The following is a 17,986-nucleotide window of genomic DNA, read 5'->3' on the forward strand; positions in this document are numbered from 1 at the left end:
GACCTAGATATCATCAAGATAAAAATTCTGACCAATTTTCATGAAGATCCATTGAAAAATATGGCCTCTAGAGAGGTCACAAGGTTTTGCTATTATTTTACATAATGACCGAGTTTTTAAAGGCATGTGACCCAGTTTTCTACTTGACCTAGATATCATCAAGGTGAACATTCTCACCAATTTTCATGAAGATCTCATGAAAAATATGGCCTCTAGAGTGGTCACAAGGTTTTTCTATTATTTGACCTACTGACCTAGTTTTTGATCGTATGTGACCCAGTTTCAAACTTGACCTAGATATTATCAAGATGAACAATCTGACCAATTTTCATGCAGATCCCATGAAAAATATGACCTCTAGAGAGGTCACAAGGTTTTTCTATTATTTGACCTACTGACCTAGTTTTGGACCGGACGTGACCCAGTTTCGAACTTGACCTAGGTATCATCAAGATGAACATTCTGACCAATTTTCATGCAGATCCCATGAAAAATATTACCTCTAGAGAGGTCACAAGGATTTTCTATTATTTGACCTACTGACCTAGTTTTTGACCGCAGTTGACCCAGTTTCGAACTTGACCTAGATATCATCAAGATAAACATTCTGATCAATTTTCATGCAGATCCCATGAAAAATACGGCCTCTACAGAGGTCACAAGGTTTTTCTATTTTTTGACCTACTGACCTAGTTTTTGATCGCAGTTGACCCAGTTTCAAACTTGACCTAGATATCTTCAAGGTTAACATTCTCACCAATTTTCATGAAGATCCATTGAAAAATATGGCCTCTAGAGAGGTCACAAGGTTTTTCTATTTTTAGACCTACTGACCTAGTTTTTGACCGCACGTGACCCAGTTTCAAACTTGACCTAGATATCATCAAGGTGAACATTCTGACCAACTTTCATAAAGATCCCATGAAAAATGTGACCTCTAGAGTGGTCACAAGCAAAAGTTTACACACGCACGCACAGACGCACGCACAGACGCACGCACGGACGACGGACGCTGCGCGATCACAAAAGCTCACCTTGTCACTATGTGACAGGTGAGCTAAAAATAGTACCATAATTTTAGATTTATTTATTGTATAAACAATTTTACTGCTTGGTGCAAATTATTTTTTCATTCAAAATGTCAAAAAGAAACCACAACAGAGTAATAAGCTGGCAGAGAGAAGTTTATGTGTAAGACTGGTCACCTGTCGTTCCTAGAAAATGTACAAATATTAAAACAAGGTCAATTACTAACATTTACAACACATTCACTAACATGATTTAAGATCATACTTTAATGTCTACATATGCCAGTACATAGCTTCATTAACTCTAAGCAGATTACATTAAGTTTAAATGCTTTGTGATCATGAAAAAAACCCACCAATTTTGAAATGTCTATTTTTAGTTTTCTAGTTGTTCTACATTTGTAAACATCAAACTAAACTAATATTTATGTCATGTAATGGTGTCAGATGTAAGAATTATTTTCTGTATTAAAATTTAAGAAAACTAAGACTGAATTAGTTTACGTAGTCATTTTGTTTAAAGTATTTACTTTCTAATAAAGAAGTGCATTTAAATGTTAACCTAATATGTATGTTAATTGTAGATACTTCCTGAATAAAACAACAGCAAAGTTGATGATCAGCGCCTCATGCATAATATTTGTCCATTGTCATTAATGTCTTCAAAATTAGTATTAAACATTAAATAAAAACATCTGCTGGTAGTATATTATAAGGGATGCATTACATAAAAAAGAAATTCTTAACTGATGAATGAGATATCATGAAAGGAATGAACAGACTGTGTATAGAACTTTATGTCATTGAACTGACTGGCATACTTCGACAGAACTACCATTGCTACCTTGACTGATGTTGGTACTCATGTCCTTAATAAGTCAGCCAATAAAAGCCATTGATTCAAGGACTGGTTCTCGTTCGGCTTAGGCATAGGTTAAAACTGGGAACATAGGAACACTTGAAGATCAACACACACTTCTATTGCTAAGTCAAGAACCCTAACAACTCTTGCTACAACCGAAGTATGCCCCTGTATTTGTACAGACTGTGTCTATAAATGCACTTATATTAACAGACTGTGTCTAAGTCTGTACTTTACATTAACAGTCTGTATCTATGACTGTACTAACATTAACTGACTGTGTTTATGACTGTACTTACATTACAAAACCTGTCTACGACATTACCTGTATTTTCATTATCAGACTTTGCCTATGACTGTACTAGTATTAACAGACTATGACAGTCATTACGATAAAAGAATTTGGATATCATTTTAACAGACTTTGTCTATGACTGTAAATATCATTCTCAGATTGTTTCCATGGAAGTCCTATTAACAGACTATGTCTCTAACTGTGCTTACATTAATAGACTGCGTCTCAGACAGTATTCACATTAATAGACTGTGTCTCAGATAGTACTTACATTAACAGACTGTGTCTCAGACAGTTCTTACATTAACAGGCTATGTCTCAGACAGTTCTTACATGAACAGGCTGTGTCTCAGACAGTTCTTACATTAACAGACTGTGTCTCAGACAGTTCTTACATTAACAGGCTGTGTCTAAGACAGTATTTACATCAACAGACTGTGTCTCAGACTGATCTTACATTAACAGACTATGTCTCTAACTGTCCTTACATTAACAAACTGTGTCTGTGTCTAGGACTATACTTACATTAACAGACTGAGTATCTGATATGTAGAAGATAAGATAACCAGATCCACCTATCATGCCCAGAATCAGAAGATTTGTCACCACTCGTATACTGAACCATTTACATTTCTCGCCAAATGTTTTTTCCTTCTCTTCTTTTCTCGAACCAGATAAATATTCCTGTTATGTATAAAACAAGACAAATGCATGCATTCTTCCTTCAAACGGTGCAAACTGATAAATTTTATTACAGAAATTCTTACCTGTTTTCGTAAGTTGTAAAATTAGTATCAACAATTACTAGTATTGTTTGTTTTGCTGGTCATGTAAAAAAGGTCATATGGAAATTTATAATCATTTCAGACATGCCTTTGCAGCATGGCATAACCAACAAAATCCAATACCCAATCTTAATGACATCCTGTCATGAATTAATTCAGCATCTTGTGAGGTTCAAGCCACTAGTAACTAAGCTATGCAGACTTATTAATATTATGCAACAGGATATTTGCTGAACTTTACTAGCACTTGATTACTTACTTTAAGTTCATTAAATATTCCTTTATGTTTCAGCGTAGCAGAATTTTTGGCTGTAATACCATAGTCCCATCCACAGAACACTCGACTCACATAGTAGAAATCGAAGGCTCCACTACCCTCTATGTAATTCTTCTTGTAGGATTTTGATATACTGTGAAAAAAAAAGATGTAAATTTAAATGTTTAAAACTAGGTTTATATTACATCTTTCTTATATAAACATGTCATATTATATGACCATATTCTTGTGTTAAGAATGCGCATGTAGATGGAACGACATAAGCCAGCCTGTAGGTCCTCCATTGCATTTTCAGATAATCAATTGCCTCTTTTGCCAAAAATGTTATTCTACAGAATTTTGTGATTTAGGCTAAACTGGGAGTCCAGTTTTCATTGCGTTTTTAGAAAACCTTTCACCACTTTTCTGCACACATTGACTGAAACAATGGTCAGTCTCAAGGTCACTGTGAACATGAACTTTCACCTACACAGCCAATGTCGCCACATATGAAACCGATATGATAATCATATGATTTTCATATGAGACCTTTCATATGCTAATCATAAAAAAAGAGCCGCATATGATAAGCATATGATATCGGTTTATGATTCTCATATGAAAATTATATCAGTTTCATATGAAATGATTAGCATATGAATTTCATATGCAAATTGAAAGGCCTAGCATATGATATGGGCATGATACCGATATCAAATTCATATGTTACCTCCTTTCATATGCTATTCATATGCTTCTCCTTTTATATGCTTTCATATGTTAGCTCCTTTCATATGCAACTCATATGATTCTACTTTTATATGCTTTTCATATGTTATCTCTTTCATATGCTACTCATGTAGTACTTTTTTATGCTGGTCATATGCAAGCCTTTTTCGTAAAAAACATTTTATGGTCCATCTCTGTTGTTGGTTGAAAAGTGGCATCTCTTTCTCGAAAAAGACTGCTAGAGCAGGCTGGAACAAAATCATCTTTAAAAAGAAAAACAAATACAAAGGAATATTGATATTTCCGTCTTTATTTTTCTTTTTCTTTACAAACGAAACCATTGTGATTTGTTTACATTCAATAATGAGTATGTTTAACAATTACATTTAGGTACATTTATGTATATAATTACATTAAGTAACAAAGTTTTACACAGAAAGCATGTGAATTAAAGTTTTACAGAAATATGGAACAATTCAAGAAAAGAAACTCCGAGTAACACACAAAAGGAATTACAAAATACTGTGGAATCATTAATATTCGTGGGGGACTAATTTTCGTGGATTTCGCGGTTGAGCCAATCCACGAAATTTAATCCCAACGAACAAATAAAATTCCCATTCACTTTATGTTCAAAAGTTGTAATCCACGAATTCATATACCCATGAAATTGCCATTTTGACCAAAACCACGAAAATTCATGTCCACGAAATTTAATGATTTCGCAGTAAACAAGTATCTACAGAATAAGTTATTATAACATAACAGCATAACATGTGTCGTCAATACTAATGTAAAACGAAATTTTGTAACAGAGTTACCAACGTCCCCAACAAGGGACGTTTTTCACAAAACATACTACATCTTCTATTTTATAGGGCAACATACTAAAAATGTATATAAATCATTACTATGTATCATATAATTCATAAAACATTATGTACATGTAGTTTGAAAAATGTCTGGTGAATGCTTTCAAAAGTTTTTTTTTTATTTTAAGATTTAATGTGATTTTATTCTTAAACTGGCATGGAAAAATAAATACAATTATAATAAAATAGTTTATCATATTAAAGGGAGGTAATTAATAAACAAGAGGGCCATGATGGCCCTATATCGCGCTCACCTAAGTTAAGTTAAGTTGCTTCCTTGAACAAATTTCTTTGCTAAAGCATCAAAAACGAAAAAAGTAGGTCAGTAGGTTATATTCATGTTCACTGAAAGTCAGTTTTAAGATAAGTGTGCAAAATTATACATGTCATCCGAAATTTAAGTCTGTATCTTTAACAAGAGGGTCATGATGACCCTGGATCGCTCACCTGAGTAATATGACCTACATGTTTCAAATGTCAAACTGATGATTTTTATAATTTTTTGGAAGATTTTCCGATGTACAATCAAGTAACCCCTGGGCGGGACCAACTTTACCCCGGGGGGTCATGATTTGAACAAAGTTTGTAGAAATCTACTAGGCAATGTTACATATCAAGTATCTAAGCCTTCTGGTTTATTTTTAGCAAATTTATGAAGATTTCCCTACGTACAATCAAGTAACCCCTGGGGCTGGGTCAATTTGACCCTAAGGGGTCAAGATTTGAACAACTTTTGCTGAGGTCCACTAGGCAATGCTACATGTCAAATATCTAAGCTCTAGCCCTTCTGGTTTATTTTTATAAAATTTTGAAGATTTTTCTATGTACAATCAAGTAACCCCATGGGACGGGGTCAATTTGACCCTGGGGGTCATAATTTGAAAAATTTTTGTAGAAGTCTACTAGGCAATGCTACATGTCAAATATCTAAGATCTAGGCCTTCTGGTTTATTTTTAGAAAAAATTTGAAGATTTTCCTATGTACAATCAAGTAACCCCTGGGGTGGGGTCAATTTTGACCCCGGGGGTCATGATTTGAACAAAGTTTATAGAGGTCCACTAGGCAATGCTACATGTGAAATATGTGGGGTCAATTTGATCCCAAAGGTCATGATTTGAACAAATTTTGTAGAAATCTACTGGGCAATGCTACATGTCAAATATCTAAGATCTAGGCCTTCTGCTTTATTTTTAGAAATTTTTTGAAGATTCTTCTATGTAAAATCAAGTGAACCTGGGGCGGAGTCAATTTTGACCCCGGGGATCATGATTTGAATAAATTTTGTAGAGGTCCACTAGGCAATGCTACACGTGAAATATCTAAGCTCTAGACCTTCTGGTTTATTTTTAGAAAATTTTTGAAAATTTTCCTATGTACAATCAAGTGGCCCCTGGGGCAGTGTCAATTTTAACCCCAGGGTCATGATTTTAACAACTTTAGTAGAGGTCCACTATATGTCAAATGTGTAAGCTCTAGGCCTTCTGGTTTTTGAGAAGATGATTTTTTAAGATTTTCCTATGTAAAATCAAGTGACCCCTGGGGCGGGGTCAATTTTGAACCCGGGGTTATAATTTGAATGAACTTGGTAGAGGTCCACTAGGCAATGCTTCACACCAAATATCTAAGCTCTAGGGCTTCTAGTTTTTGAGAAGAAGATTTTTAAAGTTTTTCCTTTCGGTTGCCATGGCAACCAGAGTTCTGCATGGAATTCAATTCTTTGAACAATTTTTAAAGAAGACCATCCAAGGAACATCCCTGCAAAGTTTCATCAAAATTGGCCTGTTGGTTTAGGAGGAGATGTTTAAAGGAAAGTGTGGATGGACGGACGCCGGACGGTGAGCGATCACAATAGCTCACCCCGAGCACTTTGTGCTCAGGTGAGCTAAAAACAAGAGTAGGTCAGTAGGTCAAGATTACAGTCGGGTGTTATCAGTTGGGGTCATCTGGTAAATATAATCAAACAGTCTAGGAAATATAATCTGATCATTTTTTAAGTATTTTTTCCTATATAACTCATATATCAATAGACCCCTGGGGCGGGGCCTCTTTTCACCCATGGGGCATATTTCAAACAATCTTGTTAGAGATCAACTAGGTAATGATACAAACAAAATATCAAAGGCATAGGCCTTGAACTTTCAGACAAGAAGATTTAAAAAAAAAATTCCTATATATGTCTATGTAAAACTAGGGAATGCCGTGGCAGGGCTTTTTTTCACCCCAGGGGAATAATTTGAATAATCTTGGTAGAGGACCACAAGGCAATTCTTCATACTAAATATCTAAAGCCTAGGTGTTGTGGTTTCAGACAAAAAGTTTTTTTCCTATACAAGACTATACAAAACCATGTGACCCCCTGGGCGGGGCCATATTTCATCCTAGGGGAATTATTTAAACAATCTTTTTAAAGGCCAACTATATGATGCTACATACCAAATATCAAAGGCCTAGTCCCTTTTGTTTTTGACGAGAAGATTTTCAAAGTTTTTCCCTCTATAAGTCTATAGAAATAATGTGACCCCCACCCCAAGGCGGGGCCATTTTATATCCTAGGGTGATAATTTAAACAATCTTGGTAGAGGGCCACTAGAATAAGATGATGCTACATACTAAATATCAAAGCCCTAGGTCTTATAGTTTTGAACAAGATGATTTTCAAAGTTTTCCCTATATAAGTCTATATAAACCATGTGACCCCCGGGGCGGGGCCATATTTGACCTGAGGGGGGTAATTTGAACAATCTTGGAAGAGGCCACTAGATGATGCTACATACCAAATATCAAAGCCCTAGGCCTTGCGGTTTAGACAAGAAGATTTTTAAAGTTTTTCCTTTCGGTTGCCATGGCAACCAGAGTTCTATACGGAATTCAATTCTTTGAACAATTTTTTGAAGAAGATCATCCAAGGATCATCCCTGTGAAGTTTCATCAAAATCAGCATGGTGGTTTAGGAGATGTTGTTTAATGGAAAGTGTGGACTGACACCGGACAGTGAGCAATCACAATAGCTCACTCTGAGCCTTTGGCTCAAGTGAGCTAATAAATGAAATGCATGACATTTACATGCTACTACAAAACTTTGTTTTTAAATAACACACCAGAAAAAAAGTTAATTCTACTATTTTTCAATGCAGAGCTGCACTACATATCAACCTATTATAAATGTATTGCAACTAAAGTAATTCTCTATTTACCTATATATACCATAAAGTTATATCCTGTGTTTGGGTTTTGCATTCTGGATTTCTACAATTATCAATAGCTTTTTATATCTACATGTATCATTACAATCACCTTATTTAATAATTATAAACATAATTTCATTTTTAAATTAGTGGGAAAACTGACATAAAGCACATGTATTGTACTTTTATCATATAAAAGAGAAGAAATTTCATGTACACAAAAAGGGTAACTTAAGTGTCTGTGACCTTTGTACATGACACAATGTCTTGTAATGGTTATTATGTATGCAAAGTTATTTAGATATACACCAATGCATAAAAAAGTAACAGACCAGATAAAAAAATACCAAGATGTTTCATCTCTAAAGGTGACCTTAACCTTGAGTTAGAGGTCTGAATCTTACATGCAACAAATTAATTTGTTATGGTGACTGTGGCAAGTTACTTGAATATAGTAAAGTTACTGACAAGACCAACTAGAACTGTGGATGAATATTGCACAATAGCACGAGTCTGTGTTAAAAAATATCAAATAATCAGAGAGATACAGATAAAAATTTAAGTATGAAAGGGGCATAATTTGGTCAAAAATACAAATCAAGAGTTACAGGGATTGTTACCACACATGCAGATGATGATGATCATAAATTACAGCTTTTAATTTCAAGTCATCTTTTAAAGTACCAAAGATATGTCTATAAACGAAGCTTTCTAAAAACATTTAACATGAAAATTATTCCAAGTATAACAACTTTGTGACCTTGACCTTTGGTATAATGGGCCCAGTCCTTGCACATACTTTGTTTGTATGCTGGACAATGCTTTATGTGAACTTACAGTAATATATAAGCAATAATAACAAAGATTATGACAGAAAAACAAAGGTTGCCAAAAAACTTTAACATTTAAAATAACCTAAATATAACACCTTGATGACCTTGACCTTGGATATAATGGGCCCAGCCCCTGTACATACTTTGTTTGTATGCTGGATAATGTTTATGTAAAGTTACAGTAAGATATAAGCAACAGCAACAAAGATATGACAGAAAAACAAATGTTGCCAAAAAACTTTAACCTTAAAAATAACCTTAGTATAACACATTGGTGACCTTGAACTTTGGTATAACAGACTCAGCCCCTACACATACTTTGTTTTTATACTGGACAATGTTTATGTGAAGTAACAGTAAGATATAAGCAATATTAACAAAGATATGAGAGAACAAGAGCTCGTAGAACACGAAATGCCCCCTTGATGCATTCAGTAATTGCACAAGGGACAGAAATTATTTAGTCACTGAGCATAAAAGTTCTACTGTTCTTGGTCAAGGTGACCTTGACCTTTGACCTCAAAATCAATAAGGGTCATCTGCTGGTCAAGACAAACCTCCCTATTAAGTTTCGTGATCATAGGCCCAAGCATTCTCAAGTTTTTATCCATACACACTTCAACTGTTCCTGGTCACTGTGACCTTGACCATTGACCTAATGACCTCAAAATCTATAGGTTCCATCTGCTGGTCATGATCAACCTCCCTATCAATTTTCATGATCCTAGGCCAAATTGTTCTCAAGTTATCATCCTGAAACCATTTAACTGTTCTGGGTCACTCTGACCTTGGCCTTTGACCTATTGATCTCAAAATCTTTAGGGGTCATATGCTGGTTATGATCAACCACCCTATCAACTTTATGAACCTAGGCCAAAGCATTCTTGAGTTATCATCCAGAAAACATTGAACTGTTCCTGGTCACTGTGACCTCGACCTTTGACCTCAAAATCAATAGGGGTCATCTGCTGGTCATGACCTACCTCCCTATCAATTTCATGATCCTAGGCCCAAGTGTTCTTGAGTTATCATCCGGAAACTGTTTAAATGATCTGGGCCACTGTGACCTTGACCTTTGACCTACTAATCTCAAAATCAATAGGAGTCATCTGCTGGTTATGACCAACCACCATATCAACTTTCATGATCCTACGCCCAGGCGTTCTTGAGTTATCATCCGGAAACGGATTGGTCTACATACCGACCGACCGACATCTGCAAAACAATATACCCTTCCTTCTTCCTGCCAAAAAACTTTAACCTTAAAAATAACCCAAGTATAACACCTTGGTGACATTGACCTTGGGTATAATGGTCTCAGCCCCTACACATACTTTGATTGTATACTGGAAAATATCTATGTGAAGTTACAGTAAGATATAAGCAATAGTAACAAAGATATGACAGAAAAACGAAGGTTGACAAAAAACTTAAACCAAGAAAGGTAAGCCGCACCAACGCCATGGCGAGTAGAATAGTCCCCCTATTCTCCGAATAGTGGAGCTAAAAATGACTTTCATTTCTGTACGTCAAATTCAGGCTTTATTTTATCAAACATGCATAACTATCTTAAGTCAAATAACTCTACCTACATTCTGAACAGTCAAGCTAAACAAGAGGGCCATGATGGTCCTATATCGCTCACCTATTATCATTGTACTGGAGGACAAGAAGGTCCTCAGAAAAAATATCTAAGTCCAAAGGACAGGAACAACAAAGGGAAGAAATTTAACCAAAAAGAAAAAAAAATCTTACAAGGTATAGATATGTTAAAATACACCTAAAAATTGGAGGTATCATCCATGTTGTACCACAGAAAACTGGTCTCGTGTTTTCCCTACGGCCAATAATAAAAAAGTTACTAAAAATAAGCTATTTATAGTAACGTAAAAAGGAAGTAATTAAAAAAAATAAATATTGTAAGTGGACAAAAGAAGGATCTGCTAAATAAATCTTTTGACATAAATGAAATTTCAGATCAGTATCTTCATTAGTTATGGAGATATAACAATTTTAATGTGAAATAAAGGGAGGTAATTTGACATGAAATCAGTCCATAGTTATCTACCCTGATTGTCTCAGTCCAACTAAAATAACAATAATGAAATTTCAAATAAGTCCTGTAAGTACTTACTGATATAAATCCATTTTGATTACAATCAGGGGAGGTAATCAGATATAAAATAACTCTGGAACCTATGATTGGATCTGATTTGTCATGGAATCCAAGATTTATTGTTGTTGAAGATATTTTGGAAGTTTGTATCAAATAAAACCATAAAAGAAGTCTCTATATGGCTGCAAAAGCCAAAATAGCCAATTTTGGACCTTTAAGGGGCCATAACTCTGGAACCCATGATGGAATCTGGCCAGTTAAAGAAAGGAAGCAAGATCTTGTGGTGATACAAGTTGTGTGCAAGTTTGGTTAAACTCAAATCATAAATGAAGCTGCTATTGTGCAGACAAGGTCAAAATAGCTAAATTTGGCCCTTTCAGGGGCCATAACTCTGGAACCCATTATGGGATCTGGCCGGTTCAAGAAAGGAACCGAGATCTTATGGTGACACAAGTTTTTTGCAAGTCTGATACAATTTAAATCATAAATGAAGCTGCTATTGTGCAGACAAGGTCAAAATAGCTAATTCTGGCCCTTTCAGGGGCCATCACTCTGGAACCCATAAAGGAATCTCGCCAGTTCAAGAAAGGAACCGAGATCTTATGGTGATACAAGTTGTGTGCCAGTTTGGTTAAAATAAAATCATAAATGAAGCTGCTATTGTGCAGACAAGGTCAAAATAGCTAATTCTGGCCCTTTCAGGGGCCATAACTCTGGAACCCATAAAGGAATCTGGCCAGTTCAAGAAAGGAACCAAGATCTTATGGTGATACAAGTTGTGTGCCAGTTTGGTAAAAATCAAATCATAAATAAAGCTGCTCTTATGCAGACAAGGTCAAAATAGCTAATTTTGGCCCTTTCAGGGGCCATAACTCTGGAACCCATAAAGGGATCTGGCCAGTTCAAGAAAGGAACCGTGATCTTATGGTGATACAAGTTGTGTGCAAGTTTGGTTAAAATAAAATCATAAATGAAACCACTATCGTGCAGACAAGAAATTGTTGACAGACGGACGGACGGACGAAGGGTGATCACAAAAGCTCACCTTGTCACTATGTGTCAGGTGAGCTAAAAATGGGACAGGTCAATCAATAAATAAAGGATGCTACAGGCTAAAGTATAAGGGGAAAACTTTAAAAATGTTCCTGCCTGAAAGGATCATTCCTGTGAAGTTTGGTGTAAATCTGCCCAATGGTTTTCAGAAAGATTTTTTAGAAATTGTTGACACTCAACGCACAACAGGCATTGAGCGGTCACAAAAGGTCACCCAGAGCCATTGGCTCAGGTGAGCTAAAAGAAAATAATCCAGGAACATTTTCCCTATTGTTTGATGCAAATATATTTCAAAATGGAGCAATCTATTTTTTAAATTAATCAATTTTTGAACTGAAAAAATGGGCAAACACGGCAACTCCCTGTTTACTGCAAAAGACAAATCTAATATCTATCTTTAACAGACAGAAAACGTATTTCAATCAGAAAGACATGGTTGTTCTAAGGATGATCGTTTTGCTCAACTGGATAGAAATTTTGTAAACATTTACCAGTCAAACATGACAAGGACTCATTTAAACATGTTAACACGGGAGCCTTAGTAAATAGAAGAAAGCAATCACAAAAAGTTCTCAACAACTTCTTATTCACAACAGAAAATACATTCTTTTGAAAATAGTATTGAAATGCAACTTAATGATCTTTGAAGATTTAGTAAACTGTTTCTTAAATATGTTTGATGAGAACTGAATCACTGACTTCACAATATGCTTTGTTTCTGTTCTTTTTGCATAGTAATGCTGCACTAAAAAGGTTAAGCAATATTTCTACAGCACAACTTGTGCATATTTCTCAAGATTAACAAAAAAACAAAAACAATCTGATATGATATATTTTGACAATACATGTAATTATAACCCAATGCCTGTGGTGTATAGTAATACATCAGACTGTAGATATCATGTTACTATTACACTATAAACAATTTGTCTCAAATCTCTTTAACAAGGATTTTTAAAATAATAAGTGTGTTTATAGTGACATACAATATCTAACAAGGTTAAACAGCAAAGCTATGTCAAAAACAAAATGCAATTATTGTTTGTTGAAGAACAATTTATCTAAAACAGAAAAATAAACATTAGTCTGTGTTCAGACCCTGATATTAACTCCTAAGGCTATTCAAATTTTGTGTAATTATATCTATTTTCTTCTCAAAACACTTTTAATGATTAATCAAGCCAAGACCAGTGTTCGAAATTCACGGTAGTCCGACAGCCCGTGGCTACCAAATTTCAGCTCGGGCTACCGATTTTCCACAGGTATAAGCCCGACTGGGCTACCGAATTTTCCTCATTTGTTTAAAAAAACATGCTAATTAAACGAGTACTGCATCGTGATTTTCCAGACTGAGAAACGCTTATGGAATTACTGGTTTTTGCACTCTCACGTGTTGAGAATCAAACAGTGTCAAAGACGTAACCGCAGCACTAATTGGCTGAATACAATCACCTCTAGCGTAACGGATAATTTGATTAGCTTTCACACTTCTCGCGAAAATCTCACAAGTACCTGCAGTAGGCGGGGCTTAAATTATGTTATCAGCGTGTATTCAGCACTCGGTATTACATCTTACAAATTGTCAACAGTCCGAGTTGCAGTAATTGGCGAGTGTGGATCCTAAAAAAGTTCGGGCTAGTGAAATTGGTGTCGGGCTTGGAAAATTTTTAATCTGGTAGCCCGAACGGGCTATTGGATTCAAATCTGAATTTCGTACACTGCAAGACTGATAAGGTCAAAATATAATGTGACTTTTTTTAAGATTATCTAATTGGTAGCCATCCCAAAAAGGAAAATACTAAACAGTATCATACAACTTTTAAGATCAAAGTTGACTTTTCAAAAGAAATTTAGAAGAATGCGGAGTTGCTTGTTTCTATATGCAGTGAAACGTTTACTAGTGAATTGCTGTTCAATCATGGCATTGTTGAATCAGGAATTAACAGTACATGATGTGATCATCTGCAAAATTTATCATCTTTAACAAATTTATACATGATACTAATGCCCACCAGTAAAACAGCCACAGCTTATATGTACTATAAATGTGCATGTCAGGGTTAGAATTCAAATGCTTTTTAGTGAGTATAAAAAATTCATAACATAACTTGTAGACAAATCTAATGTTTGATACACAATACAATTGAGGACATAATTCATACTTATTCCATATTATACATAATACAACTTTAAACATTCATTATAACTTTTCATACTTGATCAACAAATTACAACTGTGAAAGCACTCTATACTAAATCCATGACACTGTTGTGTGTGTACTTTATACTTACTCAATGACACAACTGTAGATGCACTTCATATTTACTCCATGACACAGCTATGGAATTACTTCATACTTACTCAAGTATAAAACTGTGGAGGTACTTTATACTTACTCCAAAATACTACTGCTGGTATACCTCATGCATACTCAACTAGTTAGCTACATAGACATATTTCACACTGCCACTTACTCCATGACACAAAGTTCTGTTATCATACTTTATAAATACTACACAATACGACTATAGTCAAACTTCATACTTATCCCACCATACATCTGTAGACATACTTCATACTTACTCCATGATACATATGTAGATATACCGGTACTTCATATTTACACCATGACATCTGTAAACATACCTCATACTTACTCCATGATACATATGTAGATATACTCATATTTACACCATGACACATCTGTAGACATACTTCATACTTACTCCATGATACATCTGTATACAAATTTCATACTTATCCCACCATACATCTGTAAACATACTTCATACTTACTCCATGATACATCTGTAGACATACTTCATACGTATTCCACCATACATCTGTAAACATACTTCATACTTACTCCATGATACATCTGTAGACATACTTCATACGTATTCTACTTTATACTTCACAATACAACATACTGTATAGACATATTTCATACTTATTCTACGATATAAATGTGGTTGTACTTCAAAAGTACTCCATGACACAATTGTGAACGCACTTCATACTTACTTCATGACAAAGTATTCATAATAATTACCATAGATCTACTTTAATATATCTTTAATATACTTACTCTACAATACAACTGCAGTCACACTTCATACTTACTTACTCCACAATATAATTGTAGAAAATGTCTTACGCCACAATACACAAGCAGACACAAATAAAATATCATGTTGTAACCAGGCAGGGGTGGCAAATTCAATTGTCCGTATTGCCCTGGGGTTGTCCCAAAGCTTGTACGGACAAATGAAATTTGACCAGAATTTACTATATTTATAACTATCATACGGACAAGTAAACAAGAGCTGTCAGTGGACAGCACGCTCGACTATTCTCAGTACTTGATAGTATAATATAAGCAATGAGTAAAACTTTAACATTACAATAAGCATATTCTAAGTCGAAAAGGGGCCATAATTCAGTCAAAATGCTTGATAGAGTTGCCTCCTCCTTTTTACAGACTGGGGTCATGATGGTAAACAAGTATGCAAAATATGAAAGCAATATCTCAATGGACTTTGAAAATATTTGGGGTGGTACGCTAACTTCAACATTTGTGTGACGCTCACACCAGGGCGAGTAGGATAGCTCCCCTATTCTTTGTAGTCGAGCTAAAAATAGCAATTGGCAAAAACGGACAAGCAAGTCAAAATCAGCTTTTGCCACCCCTGCCAGGCCGCACACTATGTAAAAACATCATCAATTGTGCGTATCATGTAAAGTACCATGAATGAATACATGTTTACAGCAGATCGAAACAGGAAGTCAAAGAAATGATAAATGCTGTCGATTCCATTTAAGTTAGCACAAGCAAAATTTTGTGATACTGAGTTTGGGCAACAGACACATGCACATTGCAAGTATGCGAGCTTAATTATTCCAACCCTGCATGTAAAACGATTCATTATCACACACAATTGTGACAAATGCCAATTTCTTGGCATTGTTTTCAAAATAATCAGAATACTGATATATAGGCTCAATAGGGTGTAAAAAATTGTTTGTTTCCGACATTCCAACCTAGCTATCTTAAATTTTTGGCCCGACCCTTTGTTTTTATAGCCTTGGAGAATAGTTTTTTCAACTTTTTAATAAAAAGTTGCTAAGCTGAATTTATTATATGATAACTTATTTGTATTCATTTTTTGACACAAAAATGATTTCCGAAAAGTTTCCCTTAATAAATTTTTTTTTTTTTTTTTTTTTTCCCGTCCTAAGCCTACCCCAATTTTTTTAGCATATTACTGGAAACAGAAAATTTTTTTAGTCTTTGCCCAAAATCAAAATAATTTAACTCTTTATTTCCTATTAGGCCAGATACGATACATCTGATTTCCATAGATATCAAGCATTTCTGACATCGAAGTTTTGATTGACTGCTGACATGTATGCTAATCCAGTTAATTATCAGTATCTCATTCTGCACTATTGTAACAATCAAATCTTTGCAGACTTTGTTCCTGGCCTATGTAGAATTTAGAATACTCTGTACTGTAAATGTAGCTCATAATTGTCAGCTTTTTCCACTTGCCCAAAAAATATGTCAAGCATGCACTTAGACTTCAAAGTTTATATACTATTCTTATTCAGTTGTTTTAACTGTGACCAAATATTCTGGTAACAGGACCATTTGAAGCACCCATTCAGGCTCCAGTGTCTCTGAAAAATATGTTTGTGTGATTAATTAATCATTTTGTTGTTCATACATGTATAAATGAGGGCCAAGAAATAGTATCAAAATTAAAAATTTAGAGTGAAAAATATAAAACATAATTAAAAATTTAATGAGACTGTTTGTATTTTCTTACTATTCAGTATTCAATGTCATTGGCTAAAAAGAAAATGAATCACCGCTGTATACACTGTAAACATTTGAATATAATCTGGTTTTTATTCTACAAAATATTTTTTTCAAAGTGTGCATATCATTTGCGTGTAAAGATCAATAGAAAAGAAATGGGTACTCGTATGCATAGTACATACATGTACTTATGGCAGAATCCTATTAATAAGTTTGAAAATATGGAAGGTTACTAAATAACAATATATAGAGTCTAAGACCATTTTCTTTATATAAACCACACACAAGTTTAAGACCTCATAACTTCAATCCAGGAGTCGTGAGTTTGAGCACCTGACTGTAGGGTCACGACCATGCCTTCTCATACGACACCACTGCGACCAGTAGTGTTTTTTTCCATGAAGTGGACAAGAGAGTGATTCAAATAAGTTTTAAGTTTTCATCACAATAGAGCTCACATATCTAGTATAAATGGGAAACTTACTTTTTTTTCATCCATTCACATGACAGGCTGATTCTGCTAGGTTGCACTGCACCAGTCCATGATAATTAAGTTCTTCTCTATCTTCCGTTGATGTCAAACCCCTTGCGGGAACGTAGACATTTCATAATTTGCAAGAGACTGAGAGTTGGTGGTCACCAGGTTTTGCCTCAGGCTGTGGAACCTCCGGTCATATCAAAATAGCCGCTAATGGCGCTAACAGATTCTTGATCAAAAGTGGATGAAGATATTCCTGGTTTGCCCTGCAGCTAGGCAGTGATGGCACAATGCTAAGTTCCATTAGATTAGTTCATCTTTACTGTCCAAAGAGCGTAAAAACATTATGTATTAAACATATCTGTATACCCATCATTTTCATTGGGCTAGCAACTAAAATAATGTCACCTGGATACGCACATCTTGAAAGTTTGTTAAACCGAATGACTCAATTTCCACCACCACATTACTTTATCTTGACATTTCATTGTAGATTTTACATAATGTCACATCTGTTTCTATAAAACATAAAAGTTTAAGAACTTTAAGAACTTTTTAAAAAAGATGACAAATTCATCTGCGGCGCTTCCTGCTCGCCTTTACGGAATCAGTATGGTGTCGCATAGATCTATCATGATTGCCCTTGATTCAGTCAGTGCGTAGCCTTTGA

At 35.0% G+C, this 17,986-nt stretch overlaps 1 protein-coding gene across 3 annotated transcripts in view; it reads right to left on the bottom strand.

The window, feature by feature from the left end:
- The window catches only part of LOC123564776 (transmembrane channel-like protein 7), a 70,252-nt gene that overhangs the window by 25,662 nt on the left and 26,604 nt on the right, over positions 1-17,986 (bottom strand). For all 3 annotated transcript variants that reach the window (XM_045358590.2, XM_053537416.1, XM_053537417.1), the window contains exons 8-9: positions 3,230-3,380; positions 2,711-2,869 (exon numbers count right to left, since the gene is read on the bottom strand). In XM_045358590.2, the coding sequence (XP_045214525.2) occupies positions 2,711-2,869; positions 3,230-3,380 (310 nt within the window). The remainder of the gene's footprint in view (positions 1-2,710; positions 2,870-3,229; positions 3,381-17,986) is intronic.

Source organism: Mercenaria mercenaria, chromosome 2, assembly GCF_021730395.1.
Source record: "Mercenaria mercenaria strain notata chromosome 2, MADL_Memer_1, whole genome shotgun sequence".
Lineage (NCBI taxonomy): Eukaryota > Metazoa > Mollusca > Bivalvia > Venerida > Veneridae > Mercenaria > Mercenaria mercenaria.